The sequence below is a fragment of the Myxine glutinosa genome, chromosome 14 (genome assembly GCF_964187855.1).
Source record: "Myxine glutinosa chromosome 14, kmMyxGlut1.1, whole genome shotgun sequence".
In the NCBI taxonomy this organism is placed as follows: Eukaryota; Metazoa; Chordata; class Myxini; order Myxiniformes; family Myxinidae; genus Myxine; species Myxine glutinosa.
In genome coordinates, this window is record NC_136274.1 from 9,876,940 (window position 1) to 9,900,144 (window position 23,205).

At 43.3% G+C, this 23,205-nt stretch overlaps 1 protein-coding gene across 1 annotated transcript in view; it reads right to left on the bottom strand.

The window, feature by feature from the left end:
* Positions 1-23,205, bottom strand: part of LOC137439422 (uncharacterized) — a 100,116-nt gene that overhangs the window by 20,958 nt on the left and 55,953 nt on the right. Inside the window, exons 5-6 of the mRNA XM_068135161.2 lie at positions 22,698-23,165; positions 17,385-17,558 (exon numbers count right to left, since the gene is read on the bottom strand). Of these exons, the coding sequence (XP_067991262.1) occupies positions 17,385-17,558; positions 22,698-23,165 (642 nt within the window). The remainder of the gene's footprint in view (positions 1-17,384; positions 17,559-22,697; positions 23,166-23,205) is intronic.

A 23,205-nucleotide genomic window follows, 5' to 3' on the forward strand; every position in this document is an offset into this window, starting at 1 on the left:
AGCTCCCCACTTATCTAAGGAGTTTTAAGGTGCAACTCACTTAGCCAACCAGCAAGACAAACATGAAGACCAATGAGCTTTCCAAAGAAGTCAGACATAACGTGGTGGAGAAGCACCGTTCAGGAGAGGGTTATAAGAAGATTTAAAAGTCAATCATTACCCCTTTGAATATGGTGAAATCCATCATTAAGAAGTGGAAGACATGTCATACCACCCAGACTCTACCCAGATCAGGTTTCCCATCCAAACTCAGCAGCCGGGCAAGCAGGAAACTGGTTTAGGATGTTACAGTAAATCCAACAATGACTGAAGGATCTGCAAGGCACTATGTTCGAGATGGGGGTCAGTGTTCATCAATCAACAATATCCCGTTCCCTTCACAAAGCTGGCCTCCATGCACAAATGGCAAGAAAAAAGACATTCCTGAAAAAGACTCATCAATACCTGATACAGAATTTGTGAAAAGCATCTCAATGATGCTGCATGCAAGTGGAGAAAAGTTTTGTGGTCAGCCAAGACAAAAATTGAACTTTTTGGTTGAAATTCAAAGCCCTACGTCTGGCGCAAGCCTAACACTGCACATCAACCGCATCAAGACCATCCCTGGTAGCAACATCATGTTATGGGGCTGATTTTCATCAGCAGGGACTAGCAAGCTTGTCAGGATAGAAGGGACAATAGACGGTGCAAAGTACAAGAGAATTCTTGATAAAAACCTGCTTGAATGAGCCATGAATCTGGAACTGTGTAGGAGCACAATCACATTTCAGCAGCACAATGACCCAAAACACAAAACTAAAACCACATTGGAGTGGCTAAATAAGAAAAAAAAAAAAATTCCTGAGTGGCCCAGTCAAAATCCTGAAATGAACCCAAATGAACATTTATGGCAAGATTTGAAGATTGCAGTCCATCGACGATCCTCATCAAACTTGGCAGAACTAGAGCAATGTTCACATGAAGAATGGACAAAGATTTCACCATCTCACTGTGCAAAGCTGGTGGAGACCGACCCAAAAGACTTGTAGCAATCATTACAGCAAAAGGTGCTTCCATCAAGTCATCATCAAAAGCATCAACCTTGGGAACTGAATATTTTTGCAACATGTGAATTTTTTACCCTCGCCTGAGGAGAGGGCATTGCATTTCAGTCCGTTTGTTTGTCTGTTTGTCCACACAGAATAAATATGATTTTCTCTGCAACCGTTGGTCCGATTGATAGGAAATTTTCACCAAAGGTGCAACTCCACCTGTATATATTTTTAATGATAATTATGACGTCATCGGCCACGTGTTTTTTGTTTGTTTTTTGGATACAGAATCGAGGCTCATGAAAGCTAACATTTATCACACAAACAAATCAAACAGACAAACAAAGTATATAAAAATGGGAGCAGGAGACAAAATGGGGAGAGAAGGGGAAGCATACAAACACAACATTTGAGAGCAGGGAGATGTGTGGAAGGGAGAGGGCTTGGGGGGAGGAGGCGTGGGAAGGGGGAGGAGGGGGGGGGGGAGAGGTATAAAACACAAGGACATCAAGGACTTCCAGGAAAGAAGTTGGTATTTCAAAAAAGTGGATTTGGGGTGAAATTAGCGGGGGTAGAAAAGATCAAGGTTTTGGATGGGGGAAGATAAGAGATGGTGGTGAACAGCTGTTTTAAAAACCTGGAGGGAGGAGTGGGATTGAAGAGAGTGAGGGAGTTTGTTCCAGAGGCTGGAGAAAAGAGGAATGAAAGAGTGAAGGTGAGCAGAGTCTTGATTTTGGCAGTTTAACCATAAGAGGGTTGCAGGCAGATCTTGCGCGACCTGTAGAAATATTTGGGGGACAGAGCCCAGAGAGAGCTGGGGGAGTAAGGCCGGAGAGGAGTCGTAGAAGACGGAAAGACCACCAACCTGCCTGCGGTGAGTAAGTGAAAGGCCCTCGGAGATAGCTTCATCGCGGGAGATTCCAATGATTCTCAACGCTTTGGTTTCAACAGCGTGAAGACGAGCTAGGTGTGAGGCAGGAGCACCAGCCCAGAGGGGAGAGCAGTATTCCATTGAGCTGCGGATGAAAGCCTTGTATGTGGTGAGGAGCTCAGGTGTGCCAAGGAAGGACTTCACACGACGGAGGATGCCCAGTCGGCGACTGGCTTTGGAGGCCAGATTTGAAATGTGGTTTTCCCAGGAAAGATCATGGCAGAGAGTGAGACCCACTTCGTGGACAGAACTTCATGGAGAGGATTATTAAATGGATACTTATTAAATAAATACTTGGATTATTCGGCCGCAATCTTAGAAAAAACGAAAAACTTTGCACCTCTATATCTCGGAAAGTGCTGAATAGAAAAAAATTGAGACATGGCTCATTGTAAAGAACTCTCCATGGGGAAGAAAGTATGTTAATGATGATGTCATAGGTGCCTCCATTATGACGTCTTAATTTGACAACTACAAAACTTCATCCGATCAAGATGAAATTTCTTGAGCATAATCTAGGAATAAATTAGTTTAGAAAAAAAAAATGATAACGTCATCGGTCACGAGATTCGGCCGCCATATTTGTTTTAACACAAAAGTTTTTAAAACCACTGAAAATACATCCTAGCGAGGATTTGCAATCTCTGATTGCTCTTTCTTGTTGTACATGTTTTTTGCAGGTATTCCTCACATGTAACGTCCTTCACCTATAAAAATATTTAGTTTGATCTTTTCAGTTATAAATAAGAAAGTTTATTTGGAAAAATAGTTTTTACATAATTCTTAATTCATCTAAATGAGGCGTTATTGGTAGGGGGTGAATACTTTTGCAGGCCATTGTATGCCTCTCCATAGTTGTTAAAGTGTACCACCACCAAAAAGGAACAGTATGCAGTGGTTACAAATATATTTGGATCCCAAAACATTCCTTCAGATTGTTAAGTGCCAGCATCAATTACCATCTGGATTATTAGTTGTGCAACGTCCAAAATCGAGGTTTCAACCCTTATAGCCCAGAACCAGGGCAGAATTTAGGGGAGGACCAAAGGGATTTTCCAGGGCCCAAACTCCAGAGGGGACCCAAATAAACATGTGATACATTTATTTATAAATATAGTATTATTCCCTTGTTGTCCCAAAGTTAGCCTGCACCCTAACCACTAAGCCAACACCAGGCTCACGCAACTATGAACGATGTAGAATTGTTTTATACAGTAGGCCGCATCTTATTATAATAAATTATAATGGATACACTCCTGGATAGGCTTAATGCAACTATTAAATCAGCCCAAGCAGAAGGCGTCGAACTGTCGCTGGTGGTTAAATTACTAGAATCTCTAAAATCAGATCTTCAAAACATTCATAAAGATTTTGATGATTAATGAAGAACGTGCCATCCAATTAGCAGGTAAGAAGACATACCGGATTGCAACATGACGGTACGATTTCCCAGTGCTTCACATTGTAATCTGGTTTTTTTACCCTGCGCTCGCAAATCGAAAATCAGGGTTAGGTGATCGGTTGCGTGCGTGTGGCACCGATGTGGTGTACGTGCGCACGTGTCTGCATTTTTAAAATTCATTTTCTCAACAACCGTTGGTCCTATTGACACGAAATTTTACCATAGGAGCGCCTCCGCCTGTATAATTTTTTTACTCATGATTATGACATCATAGGTCTCGTGGTATGGGCGCCATCTTCTAAAAAACTTTGCACCTCTATCTCTGAAATTAAAATTAGTATTGGGCATTTGTATTACTAGGGCATGCCCGTACTATATATAAGCTAGGACGTGCCCGTACGTGGGTGCCCGTTCCTTGCCAAAAAAAAAAAAAAAAAAAATTTGTGTAGGGGTGTGTGTGTGTAAACATCCTAGGGCGTGCCCGTACGTGGGTGCAAAAAAACATGCGTGCAAACAACAACAACAAAAAAAAACTTTGAAACCACGTGGCAGTAACGACCACAGAACCCCCCCCCTCTATTTACATGAATGGTTTGGTCCATTCGCAACGACCACAGAACCCCCCCCTCTATTTACATGAAATGGTTTGGTCCAAAGCGAACGGCTTGCGGTGTTTGGTAAAGAAATCGCCATAGCTCGGTAACTACTTGTCCGATTAATTTCAAACCTTGAAAAGGCACATCCTCGGGTCCCCAGCAATATACCTGGCAAGTTTCAAGTATATCGGACCGGTAGTTGTCGAGAAACAGCGGTCACAGACAAACATACACACATACACACATACAAACACACATACACACATACACACAGAGATTAATGGAATTATAGATAGATGATAGCTGGGTTTTAATGCAGTTAAGGTGCGAAACAAATTAGTATAAGCTATACACAGCAACACAGTTCAGCTCTTTTTTGTTTTGATTCGTTCCCACTACGTTTTGAGGTTGGGAGGGGTGAAGAGACCTCAAGTCACTCTCTTCATTCCTATTTTCCCCCGCCTCTGGAACAAACTCCCTCACTCTCTTCAATCCCACTCCTCCCTCCAGGTCTTTAAAACAGCTGTTCACCACCCTCTCTTATCTTCCCCCATCCAAAACCTTGATCTTTCTACCCCCGCTAATTCACCCCAGATCCACTTTTTTGAAATACCGACTTCTTTCCTGGAAGTTCTAGCAGAGTCCGTGTGTTTTATACCTCTCCCACCTCCCCCCCTCCACCCCCACACTCCCATGCTCCTCCCCCCAAGTCCTCTCCCTTCCACAGATCTCCCGATGTCCGTTCTCTTCTGTTGTACTTGTGATTCCCTCTCTCTTCCCATCTTGTCTCCCACTCCCTTTATTATATGTTGTATGTGTCCGTTTTTTTTGTGATTGATGTTAGCTCTTACACGAGCCTCGATCTTGTATACCAAAAAAAAAAGAAAAAAAAAAGGGAGGGACAGGGTCGTCTACTACTCTGTCTCAGGCCCTGTTAAACATAAATCCATCAGCCCAGAAACCTCTCCGAACAGCGTCCAGAAGTTGTGTCCAGAAGTCACAAGTCGTTTTAATCAGACAGAGAGAGAAAGAGAAAAGAAACAGAAACAGTCTTAGCAAAACCAATTACCAAATCCCCTCAAATAGCAGGGAGAGCAGATAAGGTCTCCAGCTAGTTCAGTTTCATGCTTCTGTATGAAGAAAGGTGGTAGTAAAACTCTGAACTTCAGTCAAGGTCATTATTAACGACTTGCAGATAAAGTTATCTCTGTCATACCAACAGGAAGGGCATCCGGGTTTTAAGCTTCAGCGCAACAGAGTGTGATCCTGCTCGACAATTCACTTTTAGGAACCCACATGCGCAGGAAAGATTAGACGAGCACAAGAAATTTGCTGAAATAAGTTAAAGTATGAGAAAGTTTCGAAGTTATTGCGCGTGAAGTTTTTCATAACTTTACCCTCCCCTCGATGTTATCCGATTGGTGCCCAAATTCTGTGCCTTTGATACGACTGCCATCTCTATTCAAAGCACAATAGATATCACAGGAAAATATTTGTGTAGGGTCATCGTGCCTAACAGCTCCTAGTGCAAAAGCTGTGGGCTGTCGACTTCATTGTTTTCATAAATAAGTTGATTTGCAATGCCGAATGTGTTTGAAAACAGGCCAATGTGGTGCTCGTATCAAACACAAATTTTTATTATTCTCTTTGGGGAAAAAAAAGAAGCATATTATCAGCAAGTTGCATTCCGATTATTCATTTCTTCCTGAACCATTTCATTTTCTTTCAAATCTCCGGACATTACGGAAAGCCAACTGGAATAGAAGAACTTTCTTGTCGTGGGAGAGATTTTCACTCCCTCCATTAAAATAAATGATAAAACTCCCTCTGTGTAGCTGTTAATTACGCCTTTGCACGGGTCACGCAGATCAAAGCCATTCCAGCAGGCTTGGGCTGTAACTAAGAAAATTAGTTTTGCAGTCCCAGCTGTCCTGCTCGCAATCACAGCCACAAGAAATTACTGGCTTGCCAGGGCGGAGACCGGCCCGATAATGGATAGTCATAAAGAGATTTGCTTGCACGGCCGTTTGCCGTGTCCACTTCCGGCGGTTACCTTTTATTGAGATGGGAATAGCGATGCACCTCTCGACGGAGAGGGTGCTTTTTGCAGGCCTCGGATGAAGAAAACAAAAGCTTATCTGGGCACTTGTTGCACAAATGGCAATTTCATGAAAGTTGCACAAAGCCAATAGTGTATCTTTCTTTATGACCCTAATTGTGATCCTGCTGCGAGAAAATGAAATAAGATTATCACAATCGTGCGGTGCTGCATTGGCTATGTGGTGGCATAATCATTTCTCAATTTACCAGTCTGCCCAGCAGGAGATCATCATTTTAAAAAAGGAGCTAAACTAGAACAGTACTCGGTAGAGCACACATAGGTCTGCCAGGCCAAACAGTTTACATCTTGTATCCCACTGATCTGCATCCCGGCCTCCAAAATCTTAATCAGAAATGTTCTTAACACCTACACAAGTCATATACCAAGTTTTGTCATAATTCGTCAACAACCTTTTGAAACATCATGGTATGTATAGTTTTTGGCCCTATTACTCAATGGTGAAGAATCACTGGAAAAAAAAAAAAACTATAGTATCTGGATCCGGATCTTCACCAAACTCAAATCAGTTAGTACTCGTCACACCCAACCTGTCCATCAAATTTTATCTGAATCTGTCCGCAACTTTGAGATATCCTGCTTACAGACAAACAAACGAAAATAACAAGAACTATGTCATGCCGAGCACGATACTTATATCCCTAAAATAAGTTGTTGACATATGGCCTATGTTGACCTCAAAATAATTGTTGGTTGAATTCATTGATTTGATATGCAAATCCTCTTCAAAATTCAAGTAAATCAGATGGAAATTAAGGTTTTAAAAAATTCCACTTAAGTCTTTGACTTTTGGCCGATGTTGACCTTTTGGCTCATGTTGACCTCAAAAATAATTATTTTTTGTACAATTTTGTACAATTTTGTACATTTAAGAAAAATAATTATACAATTATAATTGGTGGTTGAATTCAGTGACCTCATGTAAAACCTCTTCAAATTTCAAGTAAATTGGATGAAAATTGCCACTTTTAGAAATATCGCCTATGTTGGCCTTTTGGCCTAAGATGACCTAAAAATAATAGTTGGTGGTTGAATTCAGTGACCATAATTGCAAATCCTCTTCAAATTTCAAGTCAATCAGCTGAAAATTGAAGATTTTATGTATTTGACAAAGTTGTTGACCTTTGGCCTACCTTTCGACCTCAAAATCAATAGGCTTCTTAATTATGACCAACTCGACCATCTGGTGAAGTTTTGTAAAGATCAATTTTAAATTGTGACCTGTAGGCGATCGACATACAAACAGAAAAACAGACAGAATGATGCACAAGACCAACCGATGTACTTGAAAAATCTTCGATTTTACTTGAAAAAAGTATCGAAGAATCTTCGACTTCGCAAGTAACAGACAGACAGATAGACAGCGGTGAAAACATAACCTCCGTCAACCTTCGGTGGCGGAAGTAAAGATCCATGAAGGATACTTCAACAAGTGAAAAGACCATTTGGTCAATGTTTCCTGCATAAAATCCACATCACTAATGCACCGTCTCTTCGCCAATCTCAATCGATGTATTTTATTTCACAATTACTTGAATATGAATGAATGAATGAATGATCGTTTTAAGGCCATTTTCCCCGCTAGACCGGGGGTTAGCCATGCGGGCCCCATGACAACAATGGTTCCCTGTTTGAGGCAATGTTTTTATGGCCGGATGCCCTTCCTGACGCCAACCCTTCGTCGCCTCTTACGATGCGCAGGGATACAGTGTACCTATTCTAAATCAGCAAGCTGGTACTCAATTGGCCGACCTCGGAAGGATGACAGGCTGAGTCAACCCCCCTGGTATTAATTCAGCGATCGACCGGGATTCAAACTCAGGATCCTAGGATCCCAAGCCGGCACCCTAACCGCTAAGCCAACACCAGGCTCAGATTTATTATTATAATGGATATGGAATAATATTGAAAAGTTATATTCCATTTTTGTTTTTATAGTGTCTGCAGGTAATGAGGCCCAGTTGGTGATCAGACCATGCAAGGAATACTTACACAAGTTCACTACTTGGAAGATAGATGTCACTAGTAGATTGAAGCATTGAGCATTAGCTGCTCGGTGGCTTAAAGTTGATTCCATTTCCTGCTGTGAGGGGAATGGCCGCACAGTGAGCACTCAACAGTCTCAAGTGACTTCTGGTCTTGTTTACGGAGTGGAATGGTAACACTTGAGCATTGAAGTGGCTTTTACGAAGTTCTCTTTATATACAAGATTGAGACTCGTGCAAGAGCAAGTTGTCAGAGAGTTAAGTCGTTGACGAGATGCAATTTCTGTGTGAAATTCATCATAGTTGCACGAGAGGCCACGGATTGCATGAATACGTAGAGTGTGGGTAATAAGGCCCACCCATGCAAAGTCCTGGGAAGGCTGATGCAGTGCCCTCTGTTTCCAGTGAGCTGGTACTAGTTTTCCCAACCTCGGAAGGATGACGGGCCGAATCAACCCACCTATTGTTATTTAAAGGCACAACAGAGGCCCAAACTCAAGACCATAAGATCTTAAATGCTTCCGTGCAGTTTACGCCTTTTCAAGCTGTTAGCCAAACCGATATTATTTATGTAATATTTATACATTCACTAATGTATAGGACTTGCAACTATTGATTCAGCATGTTAAAAGTAGGCCCTGTTACTCCAAGCATGAATATGGAGTTATCAGTTTAATCATCAAGTACAAGTAGGTGGAGGATCTACAGTCACGTGAAAAAGTAAGGACACCCCATGTAAAGTTTTGACTTTTTCAACATATTTCAACATACAGCTATTTGATCTTCATTTCAACAATATTGACAGATAAAGGTGATATAATATAAAAATATCATGAAACATTTACAATTTGTAGTCCATTGTATAAGTTAAATAAACAAAAATGCAAATTTCTCATGTGGAAAAAGTAAGTACACCCTTGGCTCTAATAGGTGGTATTGTCCCCTTTGGCAGAAACAACCTCAAGTCGGCATTTCTTATAACTATCTACCAGTCTCTGACATCGACTGGGAGAAATTTTTGCCCACTCCTCCATGCAGAATTCTTTCAGCTGTGCGATGTTTGAGGGGTTTCTTGCATGCACAGCTCGTTTTAAATCCCCCCACCACATCTCGATGGGATTTAGATCTGGGCTTTGACTTGGCCATTCCAGAACCCTCCCTTTCTTTCTTTTCAGACATTCCTTGGTGGATTTCCTGGTATGTTTAGGGTCATTGTCATGTTGCAAGGTCCACCTTTGGTTGAGCTTCAACTTTCCGACAGATGGCCTCACATTATCCTCAAGCACCCTCTGGTACAATGAAGAATTCATAGTGGATTATATGATGGTGAGCTGCCCAGGCCCTGATGCAGCAACGCTGCCCCAAACCATAATATTTCCACCACCATGCTTTACAGTTGGTATCAGGTTCTTGTGGTCAAATGCTGTCTTTGGTTTTCGCCAAACATGTCTTCTGGTACTGTGGCCAAATAGCTCTACCTTTGACTCATCTGTCCAGAGCACATTGTTCCAGAAGTGCTGGTCTTTGCCTCAGTGTTCATTGGCAAACTTTAGTCTTGCCCTGATGTTCTTTCTGGACAGCAAAGGTTTCCTCCTGGCACACCTCCCATGTAGATCAAATTTGTGCAGCCTCTTTCTAATGGTAGACTCGTGCACTTTGACATCAACAGTGGCACGAGCTACCTGTAGGTCCCGTGATGACATTCTGGGGTTCTTAGAGACTTCATTCTTCATCTTGCGGTCTGCTCTCGGGCTGAACTTGCTGGGGCGGCCTGGCCTGAACAAGTTGGCAGTTGTTTGGAATCTTCTCCACTTGTAGATGCTCTTCCGGACAGTCGAATGATTGATTTCAAATTGTTTGGAGATCTTTTTAAATCCCTTCCCAGATGCGTAGACATCTATAACCTTCTTTCTGAAGGCCTCAGAGAGCTCTTTTGATCTCGGCATGGTGACACCGCACACTTCAACAACAAAGAGCAAACCAAACTAAATGTCTGAGGTTTAAATAAGACAGGTTCCTCTAAGATCCTCTCTAACGATGTTCTAATCATTTGCACCTGAGCTGGTGCACCTGATTCTAATTTTAGGTATTTGAAGTAGTGATAAATCTATACAGCGTTTGAATAAATCTATACAGCGCATCTATACAGCATTTGAATTGGGTCAACGGTTATACCAGTTCACCCGGCTACCTTTAGGGGTCACGAACGGGGTCGCTTGTTTTCAGAGGGCTATGGACGACCTCATCGCTAAGGAGAACTTGACCGATGTCTTTGTATATCTGGACAATCTCACGGTTTGCGGTTATGACCAGGAACATCATGAAGCTAATCTGAAGCGCTTCCTCGAGGTCACGCAGAGGTATCGCTTAACTCTGAATGAGGCTAAATGTCGTTACTCCGCCCGAACGATAGATCTTCTGGGGTACACCGTGACCCACGGCTCTGTTGCTCCGGATAAGGAACGTCTGCGACCCTTGCTCGACATGGCCCCGCCCTGCGATCGTGCTTCGCTGAAGCATGCTCTCGGGCTGTTCGCTCATTATTCTAGGTGGGTACAAAATTTCTCCGCGAAGCTCCGCCCGCTTGTGGACTGCGAAGCGTTCCCCATGAGCCTTGCTGCCAAGGCCGCTTTCCATAGCCTTAAGTCCGACATCGCTGGCGCCGCTGTGGCGACGATTGACGAAAATAAATCTTTTGTTTTGGAAAGTGATGCGTCGGATCATGCGATAGCTGCGACTCTCTCCCAGGGGGGGGGCGCCCTGTGGCCTTCTTTTCGCGAACTCTCACCTCCGCTGAGCGGAGACATTCGTCTGTCGAAAAGGAGGCGTATGCCATCGTCGAGTCGATTCGGCGTTGGTGTCCCTACTTGTTCGGACGATGCTTCCAAATTATCACGGACCAACAGAGCGTTGCGTTTATGTACGACACCCTGCATGCTCAACGCATTAAGAATGAGAAAATCACTCGCTGGCGCATCGAACTCGCCGATTTCTGCTACACAATCAAATATCGCCCTGGGAGGGATAACCCGGTTGCCGACGCCTTATCGCGGCCGGCAACGTGTGCGGGCCTCATATCTTTGGAGGATCTGCGCGCTTTGCACGACACTTTGTGCCATCCCGAGGTGATGCGTTTCGCTCATTTTGTGCGCAGTCGTAACTTGCCCTACTCGGTTGAAGACACTCGCCAGGTCTGTCGCAATTGTTCTGTATGTGCTGAACTCAAACCGCATTTTTACAACCCTCCTATGGGGACACTGGTCCGAGCAACTAGGCCGTGGGAGAGATTGGCGATGGACTTCAAAGGGCCACTGCCGGCGTCACCGGCATCGAGTAACTCTCGTTATCTGCTCACTATCGTTGATGAGTTCTCGGGATACCCTTTCACTTTCACGTGCGTAGATACGACAGCCGCCACAGTTATCCGGTGCCTGCAGAACTTGTTTTCTATGTTTGGGAATCCAGCCTACGTGCATACCGATCGAGGTGCGTTGTTCCTGTCCCAGGAGGTGAGGAGCTTCTTACTCCAGCATAATGTCGCTTCTAGCTATACCACTCCGTATAGACCGCAGGCGAATTGACAGGTCGAACACTTCAATGGTATTATATGGAGAGCCGTCACGCTAAGCCTTAGGTCCCTCGGCCGAGGCCTAGATAAATGGGCTTGGTCGTTACCTGCGGCACTGAACTCGATCAGGACTTTACTGTGTACGGCAACCAACCAAACTCCCCACGAACGGATGTTTCATCACCCGAGGAGCTCGGGTAGTATCCGACCTTTACCTAGTTGGCTTGCAGAGCCGGGGCCGGCTTACCTCAAACGAGCGGTTCGCATGAGTAAATATGATCCACTAGTGGATAAGGTGCAAATACTCCAAGCTAATCCCGAGCATGCTCGCGTGTTGGTGGCTGATGGACACGAGTCAACTGTCTCCGTACGCCACCTGGCCCCTTGCGGGGAAATCGACGAACCAATTTACGAGTCTATGGACTCTCCCGTTGCACCGCCTATGGAGCATCTGCCGACCATCTCGCCGCCAAATACACCCCAACCTGGAGGCACTGTGGTGCCACCTTCGTCACCTGACTTAGGCGGCTACTCCGACGCAGGGGACTCCGGACTTGAGGATGTAGTACCCGGTAGCTTCCAGACCCGTGCTGGAAGGGAAATTCGTCGCCCCGATCGCTACGGATGGACCGACTGACATGGACGGACAATCGCTGCTCTACTATTGCTGCTGCGTGCTTGATTCCTGCCTTAGCGGAAGTGTAGATTTAACGGCGGGGAGAATGTAATGAAATTGTATCGAAGTTGAACCCAGGTGTTATGCTCTCTCTAACCACTGAGAGGCATCTATAAGAACTCGGACGACCATCGCTCCGAAACATTCCTGTGACATTTAATCCGTGACACGTAGACTCGAATGGTGCATATATGTAGATGATCTAGGCTTGCTTGCACTGATTGATAAATTGCTGAACTTCTCCTTGATTATATAATCCTGATATATTGCATGATTGTATTTCTACAGGATGTTGCCCGAGATCGAATTGTCATTAAACCTACTATTAGGACAATGTTGTGGATTTGACTTTCATAACAACATCCATGGATTGATTCCCTTCCCAAGTGATTGGATGGCATTGCTAAAGTAGAAAACAGGATTTTACATGAATGCATTGATGGATATGCTTCCGCCCATGTTGATCTCAACCCACTGTTAAGGGCACATGACCTTTGACATCTGTCCAGCTGAAACCAAAATTGAATCCATTCATCTTTGTATGACAGCCCATATTGTGGTTGAAATACCTTTCTTTGGTGGTACACGAGTTATTGTGGGAAAAACATAATTTGCAATGAAAGAGCACATGACCTTTCACCTTTGATATTTTGAACCCAACCAAAATGCAATGGCTTAATCGTTCGATCACACTTTATATTTGTGGCTAGTTTGGTTGATATCTCTTACGTGGTTCATAAGTTATCGCAGCAACAACGAGAACGGCACTCGGTAGAGCACATACCTCCGCCAGGCTGAACACTTTATGTTTTGTATCCTACTGATAGGCCGGATCTGGATTCGGACCTCAACCAAAATATAATCAGCTTGTTCTTGTGTCATAACCAACTCAACCACCAAGTTTAGTCATAACTCGTCCATTACTTTTATAAATATCATGTTATATATCGCTTTTCACACGATCTCTCAATGGTGAAGAATCACTTGAAAATTAAATAATTCTCGTATCCAAATCCGTATTCAGATCTAAACCAAAATCGAATCATTTAGTCCTCGTCACATACACAACCTCTCCGCCAAATTTAGTCTGAATCCGTCCACAACGTTTTGAGATATCTTGATCACAAACAAACAGACAACCAGACAGACAGGGGTGAAAACATAATCTTCATCCACCTTCGCCATGGAGGTAACAATTTTCAATCAAAGTAACATGACCGTAGACTTTTCACCATCTGAACCCAAAATCCCATCAGTTCATCTTTTATTACAATCCATACTTTTGAGTTTTTGGCTAAAATCCCTTCAGTGATCCACAAGTTATTGTGGGAACAAAAAATATATACTGTACAACAGACAGATGGACAAAACCGACAAAGTAATGCCTCCAGTCTTCCACTACTCAAGAAGGTTGGGCTGATAGGTAGCAGGAGACCAGTGCTTGTTTGCAGTGAACAGTTCTTTGTGTTTATATATATATATATATATATATATATATATATATATATATATATAATATATATATATATATATATATATATATATATATATATATATATATATAAAATATATAAATATGTATAAATAATATATATATATATATAAAAATAAAATAGATATAAATAAATAATATATATATATATACAGTATATATATATAAATATATATATATATAAATATATAATATATATATATATAAATGAGGAAGTTGTTGTGGTGGGAGGAGACCTAAATGGACATGTGGGAAGGAGTATGGACGGTTTTGAGGGAGTTCATGGGGGTTACGGATATGGTGTGAGAAATGGAGAAGGTGAAAGGATTTTGGAGTTTGCTGATGGAGCTGATTTGTTGATTTGTAATACTCAGTTCCAGAAAGAGGACAATAAGCTTGTTACATACACGTCAGGTGGGTCGACGACAACCGTTGACTACCTGATGGTGCGTAGGCGAGATAGGGGGCACCTCCGGGACACAAAGGTGATCCCGGGGGAGGAGGCTGTTTCACAGCACCACTTGGTTGTCTGCGACATAAGGGTGAAAGGTGCGAGGAGAGCTCGGCGGGTGAAGTACCAACCGAGAATGAAGGTGTGGAGGTTGAAAGAGGTGACAGTAAGGGAGGCATTAAAAGAGAGGCTGAGTAGGGTAGAGGATGATGTGGTTGAGCTTGAAAGTGGTTGGATGTCAATGAAAGCTAGTCTGTTGGGAGCCGTTGGTGAGGTATGTGGATGGACAAAAGGACCACCGAGGCACTCGGAAACATGGTGGTGGGATGTTGAAGTTGGAAAGAGGATTGACGAGAAGAGGAAGAAGTTCAAAGAGTGGCAGAAGGCGAAGGGTACGGGAGCAGAAACAGCAGAGCATGAAAGTTATAAGGCAGCCAGGAAGGCTGCAAAGAAAGAGGTAGCAAAGGCGCAGGAGGCATGTAGGAAAATGTTCGGAGAACGCTTGGATTCGGAAGAGGGTCAGAAAGCAGTATTCAGGATTGCAAAGCACATAGCGAAAGAGAGGTGTGATGTGATGGGGGTGAGTTGCTTGAAGGATGAAGTGGGACAAATCGTTGTCGACCCAGATGGAATTAAAGGAAGATGGAAAAGATATATGGAAATGCTGTTGAATACAGAGAATGAATGGGATGACAACATAGAGAGTAACCCAGTTTTAGGACCGGCAGAGAAGATAACTGAGAAGGAAGTTGAGGAAGCGATAAAAGCAATGAAGAGTGGAAAAGCGGGAGGGCCGACGGGAGTTGTGGGAGATATGTTGAAGGCAGCAGGAAGTTGGGGTGTGAAGAGAATGACAGAGATCTGTAATCTGGTGGTGAAAGAAGGCCGCATTCCAGTGGATTGGGAACCGAGTACCCTCGTCCCTCTATACAAGGGGAAAGGTGACCCTCTGGAGTGTGGCTCGTACCGAGCGATAAAGTTATTGGAGCATGGAATGAAGGTATTGGAAAGGGTGTTGGAAAGGAGGATAAGGAAGAAAGTGAAGATCGACGAAATGCAGTTTGGATTTATGCCAGGAAGAGGAACGACAGATGCGCTTTTCATTGTGAGGCAGTTGCAGGAGAAGTACATGGATAAGAGGAAGAAGTTGTTTTTTGGGTTTGTTGATCTGGAGAAAGCATTCGATAGGGTTCCACGCAAAGTATTGACATGGGCATTGAGGAAGTTAGGAGTGGAGGAATGGTTGATCAGAGTAGTGATGGCAATGTACAAAAGAGCACGCACAGCTGTAAGGACGAAGGACGGGAACAGTGGTGAGTTTGAGGTGAAGGTGGGAGTGCATCAGGGGTCGGTACTAAGTCCACTACTATTTGTAGCTGTGATGGAGGTGCTGGCTCAGAACGTAAAGGAGGGTTTACCGTGGGAGTTGTTGTATGCAGATGATCTGGTGTTGATTGCGGAAAGTATGGATGGACTGAAGGAAAAGATGAACAAGTGGAAGGAATGTATGGAGACAAAAGGTCTGAAGGTGAATATCGGAAAGACAAAGGTGATGGCAAGTGGTAAAGCATGTGGTGAGGTGGAAAGAACTGGGAAGTGGCCGTGTGCTGTGTGCAGGAAGGGTGTCGGAGTGAACTCCATTCAGTGTACAATGTGCGCTGAGTGGGTTCATCAAAAATGTAGTGGTCTGAGAGGGTCATTAACCAGTGTGGCAGCTACATTCAAATGTAAGGTGTGCGCAGAGGGAGCTGCAGATGGAGGAAATGTTGAGTTGGATCTTGGAGATGGTGTGAAGCTGGAAGGTGTGAAAACATTTTGCTACCTCGGAGACATGCTGAATGGAGAAGGTGGATCAGACCCGGCAACGGTTGCTCGAGTGAGATGTGCATGGAAGAAGTTTTGGGAACTGAGTGGCGTGCTGATGAGGAGGAGAGTGTCGCTGAAGCTGAAGGGAAAGGTGTATGCTGCATGTGTGACAAGTGTTATGATTTATGGGAGCGAGACATGGGTAATGAACGTAGAGCAGCAACGAAGGCTGGAAAGGGTGGAAATGCGAATGGTTCGATGGATGTGCGGAGTATCGTTGAGAGAGAGGAGGACAAATGATGAATTGCGAAAGATGATGGGAATATTGCCTGTGATTGATGCTGTGAAGCGGAACAGGTTGAGATGGTTTGGTCATGTATTGAGGAAGGATGAAAGTGACTGGTTGAGAAGAGTGATGGAAGTTAATGTAGAAGGAAGTAGAGGACGGGGAAGACCGAGAAAGACTTGGCTAAAGATGGTGGAAGAAGAAATGCGGGCAAGGGGGTTAACAAGGAGAGATGCAGAAAATAGGGCAAAATGGAGAAGATTGTCATGGGGACCGCAAGGCTAACCCCCGCTCTAGCAGGGAAAATTGCCTTAAAATGCATGTTGTATATATATATATATATATATATATATATAAATATATATAAATAAATAAATATATATATATGTATATATATATATATATATAAATGTATATATATATATATATATATATATATATATAAATGTATATATATATATATATATATAAATAAATATATATATATATAAATAAATAAATATATATATAAATAAATAAATAAATATAAATAAATAAATATAAATAAATAAATAAATAAATATAAATAAATAAATATATATAAATAAATATATATATATAAATACATATAAATAAATATATATATATAAATACATATAAATAAATATATATATATAAATACATATATATATATATATATATATATATATATATATATATATATATATATATATATATATATATATATATATATATATATATATATACACACTATGAGGTTTGAGTGTAACAATGCAGCAGCTTTCAACCACAGGTTTAGTAGATTTATTTTATCCTCCAGGAAAGGACCCAAAGGTGAACACAATCTCACGTAAGCTATCCGATAACTTCTAGCAGGATGTACAAAGTTTACTTTGATAAATAAATGTCACATTCCATTAATTAATAATGAACGCTTTTCAGGTGAAGAAACGGATGAAAAAGTTACAACTGCAATTTTTGTCAATCACATGCCAGACAAGCAGCATTGTTAAAAGAGGGTAAAAGCACACCTTTTCTTACCTGGTGTGGCAAAGGTGGGTTGGGCGTGAAACACAGATGAGATTGTGACTGCGAGGGTAGAACGCAGTAAGGATTGAGGGAAGTGGGAAGCGGTGCACCCTGCTCCAGCACGGACAAACCGGTTAAGTGGGTGCGAGAGCAGCTGGTTCCTGTGCCCAGGTGGTACTCCATGGACTGAGGGGAAACAGTAAGAATGTGCATTTAGCTTTCAATTATTCAGAGTTGTGTCTCAATTTGAAACACCTGTAAATTCACAGTGGTACTCAGAAAGGAATCCAAGGATTGTTGGTTTGGTTTCCCTTCAATTGAACCCGATCCCCACGAACACGGTGTCAAGACTTAGGATGTATTGGTTGGTGATGCCATACACACCCTCAATAACTAAGCTGAAGAGTCAGCTGGGTATTTTTGTTTAATCGTGTACTAAAAATAAATTACTTTAAAGATTAAAAAAACAAGTTTTTAAAATTTCATTCCTTGAAGCAAGAAACTCATGGCTTAAACACTGTGTGTGGTTAGGAAGCTCAACATGTGTCGTAATAGTATAAGAACACTTATAATAATGAATAACAATGAAAATAGTCTCTTCCGCCCTCACCCTTTCCTCTTCCGCCCTCACCCTTTCCTCTTCCGCCCTCACCCTTTCCTCTTCCGCCCTCACCCTTTCCTCTTCCGCCCTCACCCTTTCCTCTTCCGCCCTCACCCTTTCCTCTTCCGCCCTCACCCTTTCCTCTTCCGCCCTCACCCTTTCCTCTTCCGCCCTCACCCTTCCCTCTTCCGCCCTCACCCTTTCCTCTTCCGCCCTCACCCTTTCCTCTTCCGCCCTCACCCTTTCCTCTTCCGCCCTCACCCTTTCCTCTTCCGCCCTCACTTTCTTCTTCTACCGCCCTAGCCTTTTTCGCTTCCGCCCTCTTTTTTCTCTTTCGTGCTCACTTGTTCTTCTTCCGACCTCACTTGTTCTTCTTCCGACCTCACTTGTTCTTCTTCCGACCTCACTTGTTCTTCTTCCGACCTCACTTGTTCTTCTTCCGACCTCACTTGTTCTTCTTCCGACCTCACTTGTTCTTCTTCCGACCTCACTTGTTCTTCTTCCGACCTCACTTGTTCTTCTTCCGACCTCACTTGTTCTTCTTCCGACCTCACTTGTTCTTCTTCCGACCTCACTTCTTCTTCCGACCTCACTTGTTCTTCTTCCGACCTCACTTTTTCTTTCTTCCGACCTCACTTTCTTCTTCCGACCTCACTTTTTCTTCTTCCGACCTCACTTTTTCTTCTTCCGACCTCACTTTTTCTTCTTCCGACCTCACTTTTTCTTCTTCCGACCTCACTTTTTCTTCTTCCGACCTCACTTTTTCTTCTTCCGACCTCACTTTTTCTTCTTCCGACCTCACTTTTTCTTCTTCCGACCTCACTTTTTCTTCTTCCGACCTCACTTTTTCTTCTTCCGACCTCACTTTTTCTTCTTCCGACCTCACTTTTTCTTCTTCCGACCTCACTTTTTCTTCTTCCGACCTCACTTTTTCTTCTTCCGACCTCACTTTTTCTTCTTCCGACCTCACTTTTTCTTCTTCCGACTTCACTTTTTCTTCTTCCGACTTCACTTTTTCTTCTTCCGACCTCACTTTTTCTTCTTCCGACCTCACTTTTTCTTCTTCCGACCTCACTTTTTCTTCTTCCGACCTCACTTTTTCTTCTTTCGACCTCACTTTTTCTTCTTTCGACCTCACTTTTTCTTCTTTCGACCTCACTTTTTCTTCTTCCGACCTCACTTTTTCTTCTTCCGACCTCACTTTTTCTTCTTCCGACCTCACTTTTTCTTCTTCCGACCTCACTTTTTCTTCTTCAGACCTCACTTTTTCTTCTTCAGACCTCACTTTTTCTTCTTCAGACCTCACTTTTTCTTCTTCAGACCTCACTTTTTATTTCTTCCGCCATCACTTTTTATTTCTTCCGCCATCACTTTTTCTTTCTTCCGCCATCACTTTTTCACCATTATTTGCTTTTAAATTCGTTTTCTCGGCAACACTTGCACAAGTTACATGAAACAAACGCAGGAGTGTCTACCAAAGGAGATTTTTTAAAAACAAAGTTAATGATGATTGGATGGAAAATGCGGCCAGAGTTCCAAAAAGCATTTTCTCTAGGCATGGGTTGTAGGGCGTTTCGTGTATCAGGAATAAATGGCCTCAACCTCGCTTCGCATAGCTGCGGCCGAACTGTATATAGTTTTGTTTGCTCCTTCCTTGTCCTTCTAAACTCTAAAGGGTTCCTGCTGTCATACGATAATAAATGTTAATGCTTGAACCGATACATTCAACCCATTCCTACAACTATTGGGGATGCCTGTTCGTTGTGGTTGTACCCCCCTCAACTTTTTTCTACATGATGATTGGTGTCTTCAATGTCCTCCCCCCACACCCCCCTCCCTCCAACACAAGTCAGGGGGTGCAAACCTTCCTCATACCTCATATGCATCATATCCATCTTCCCTGCTGCCCAGATTCGTCAGGGCAGCGTGGTCACGGTCAGGCGTCTCACTCTAGCTCAAGGTCTCTCCCTCTAACTCTGTTGTGGCCCTGATTTTGTGATGGCGGGGTTACACCATCCTACATGTGGTGGGGGGGGGGGGGGGCGGAGGGGGGGGGATCTCTGGTTCACTCCTGCGAGATCTCCGTGCCACGAGCTTATTTGAGAGAATTGTCCGAGACTAAAAACATTAAGAACAACTCACATTCCGGCTTCTGCAATAGGTCTGGATGGCATCAGTGTCCATGTTCTCAAAATCCTGCTCTGCCACTCTTTGTCCACCTCTATCTACCCTATTCATTCAGTCCTTCTTTACCTACGTCCCCTCTGCATGGAAGTCAGCAAACATCACTCCCATGCACAAGAAGGGTGCCAACGCAGACCCTACCAACTATAGCTCAGTGGAGTTGCTTCTGATTACAAGCAAAGTCATGGAATCTATCATAGCATCCAATGTGGAGTTTTTCCTATTTTCAAATAGTCTCATCTCTGACTATCAGTTTGGATTCATTCATAGTCAATCAACTCTGAAGATGCTTGTACAACTCTCTCAACAATGATTGGTGAGCCAAGTGACACAAAATGTCACTTCCACCTTGTTAGGTCATGATCCTCAAACATATAAAAGTAAATAATAAAGCAACCTCTGCAACAAAAGAGAGTCCAAAATATTAATATGGTCCATCTTTCAGGAAATAAAAGGTGTTTGGAGGCCTTAGTCCTTTATTGAAGCCTGGTGTTGGCTTAACGGTGGCTGGCTTGAGATCTCGGGGTCCTGAGTTCAAGCCCCCGTCTCACCGTTGAATTAACACCAGCTGGGTTGACTCAGCCTGTCATCCTTCGGAGGCAAGCAAAACGAGTACCAGCTTACTGGGAACAATGAGCCATTCGAGTATCCTGCGTCACAGTGGCGACCCATCCAGGATTGTGCCCACGAGCCTAGAAACTGCTTCGGCAGCCCGATGCGTTTCAAGATGCAAAAGGAGTGGTCGTCGTGGACTCCTTTATTGTGTTTTTTTTGCGGAATCTTATGTTTCTCAGCTCTTAGATACATGACATGCACATACGGAAAATGCACATTAAGTATTTTCATATCACAAGGCAATGGCATATTCCATGTTTCGAGTGAAAAGTTTGATGTTTTTAATTGCAGCCTTGGCCTACTGGCCGATCCGACAAAAAGCGAGCCGTTTGAAGGCATCGCCTTGTGCGCTGCGATACCGGTATGGTGCGGTAACAACCTTGAAAATGGTGCTTTAAGGTTATCAAATATGCATCGAGGCAACAGCAATATAACGAGCTGCTTCAAGCCTTACGCGTGCGCTGTGTGTCATTTAGCGTGTTTGTTTGAAAAACAACAACGTGCATGAACCCGGCATTCAAAATTAACTTTGATTGCAATAATGAATGCGTTTGCAGGTTTGGATCTGCTCAAATCGTGAGGTTTACTTTGAACCGTCATGATGTCGTTTTTCATGGTGTAAAGATAGCGTCTCGGTGTTTATCTGGACCGCTATCTCGGGCTCGCAGCCGAGCGCATTTCTTGTGGGACCAATATGTAACCACGATGGATTAATTAATGAGGCAAGGGGAATTCGAGTGTGCTCCTTTCTCATCATACCTGTAACATCGACTGGCGTAGAAGCATACCTTCATTCCTGAATTTATCATTTCATCATTTTCACGGATGAACGAATACGAAAGCCTCTCCCACCTCGACGCCGAGATCCTGTTTCGCATTCAAATCCTAATGTACCGTAATTGATCGCGATTCCTTCTAAAATAAGGTGTGTGTGTGTGTGTGTGTGTGTGTGTGTGTGTGTGTGTGTGTGTGTGTGTGTGTGTGTGTGTGTGTGTGTGTGTGTGTGTGTGTGTGTGCGTGTGTGTGTGAATGAATGAGAGCTGTGGCAAGCATACGCTTGTTCAAACGTGGAACGTTTTTGCATGGTTCACCGTGCTCCACCATTTCCGTCCGCCCGAACCTACCCCTACCACTTGCACCTCCATTTCCCTCGTACAGACTCCACATTTCGTGAGCAAATAAAAACAAGAGTACAATAAACAAATAACTGTTTGTTCAAGAGTTGCATTGAGGAAATTTTAAACTGGAAATGCTCCATTGGTTGACCATTCCCTTGTTTGAAATGCCTCAAGTCATACATGGATTGCTTTCAGAACTATTGTTTGGGTAATGATGGATCGTTTCATTTCAGGATGTTAGAGTAGCACTGTCCTGTGAGTTGTGCACTAGGGGTACGATTCCCAATGCAACTTTTAAAACCATCGTTTTGCAACCAAGTGGTTGCATCACTGAGTGCACAGTTCATGGGATGAGATGTTGAAAGAATCGTTAGGGTTTCATGAAAGACTTCAAGGTGTCTTTTGCATCAAAGAGTAGGGGAGTTTGTGCCTGCATATTGAACAAATTCCTCCCTTAACTTATGCAAGTCAAACATCCGATGTGGCCAGCCAATTCCTGAAAGATTAAAAAAAATTCACATCCTTACTCTATGAAGTGCCAACCCCAAACCAATGGGATTTGTGTGACGACGATCAACATCATGATCAAGATGATTATGATCATCAACAGTTTGATTTCAATGAAAGATGATGCATGGATCTAATTGCTGGGCATTAACTTCCCATGGACTGTGAGGTTCAGAGTATTTCGAGGAAAAAATTTCTGCACGTGTGATTTACATCAAGTCTGATTTAAAATGCGGAATTTGTATTTTCCTTTGTTTGCGATTGCACCCTGTGCCCACTGACTTCTAACGATCCACTTACCTTGCCCTTCTTGTCCAACTGGAACAGGTCGTGGTCAGGAAAAGGGTGAGTGTAGTGTCTATCGAAAACACCAGGACGGTGGCCTTGAGTAACGAGGAACGGCGGTGCGGTGCAGCGTCCACTTGGTGATGCAGCAGAATTCGGGAAGTTACCCAACGGCTCGGTCAAAGACTGCGCCCTCCGTGGGTAAGTCAGTTCATACGAAGTTGGAGAATGGCAGTCAGGGCCTACCAAATGGCCCGACTCGGGAGAAGGACTGGTGTTTGCCTGTTTACAAGGCGGTGGCCCATCCACATCAGAGAACAGGTGGGTAGCAGAAACGGTTGTTGCGTAAGCTTGGTGTATATCAAAAGTAGCTTGGTTGTGGTAGGGGATGCTTGTTGGGCTTGGGTTCTTGGGGATGGCGCAGTTTATGGCATCTGAGTTCTGGTGCAGAAAATGTGTCTGTCCATGAATTTCCATATCATTCTGGAGGTGAAAAGAACATATTGTTATTACGTGTATGGGC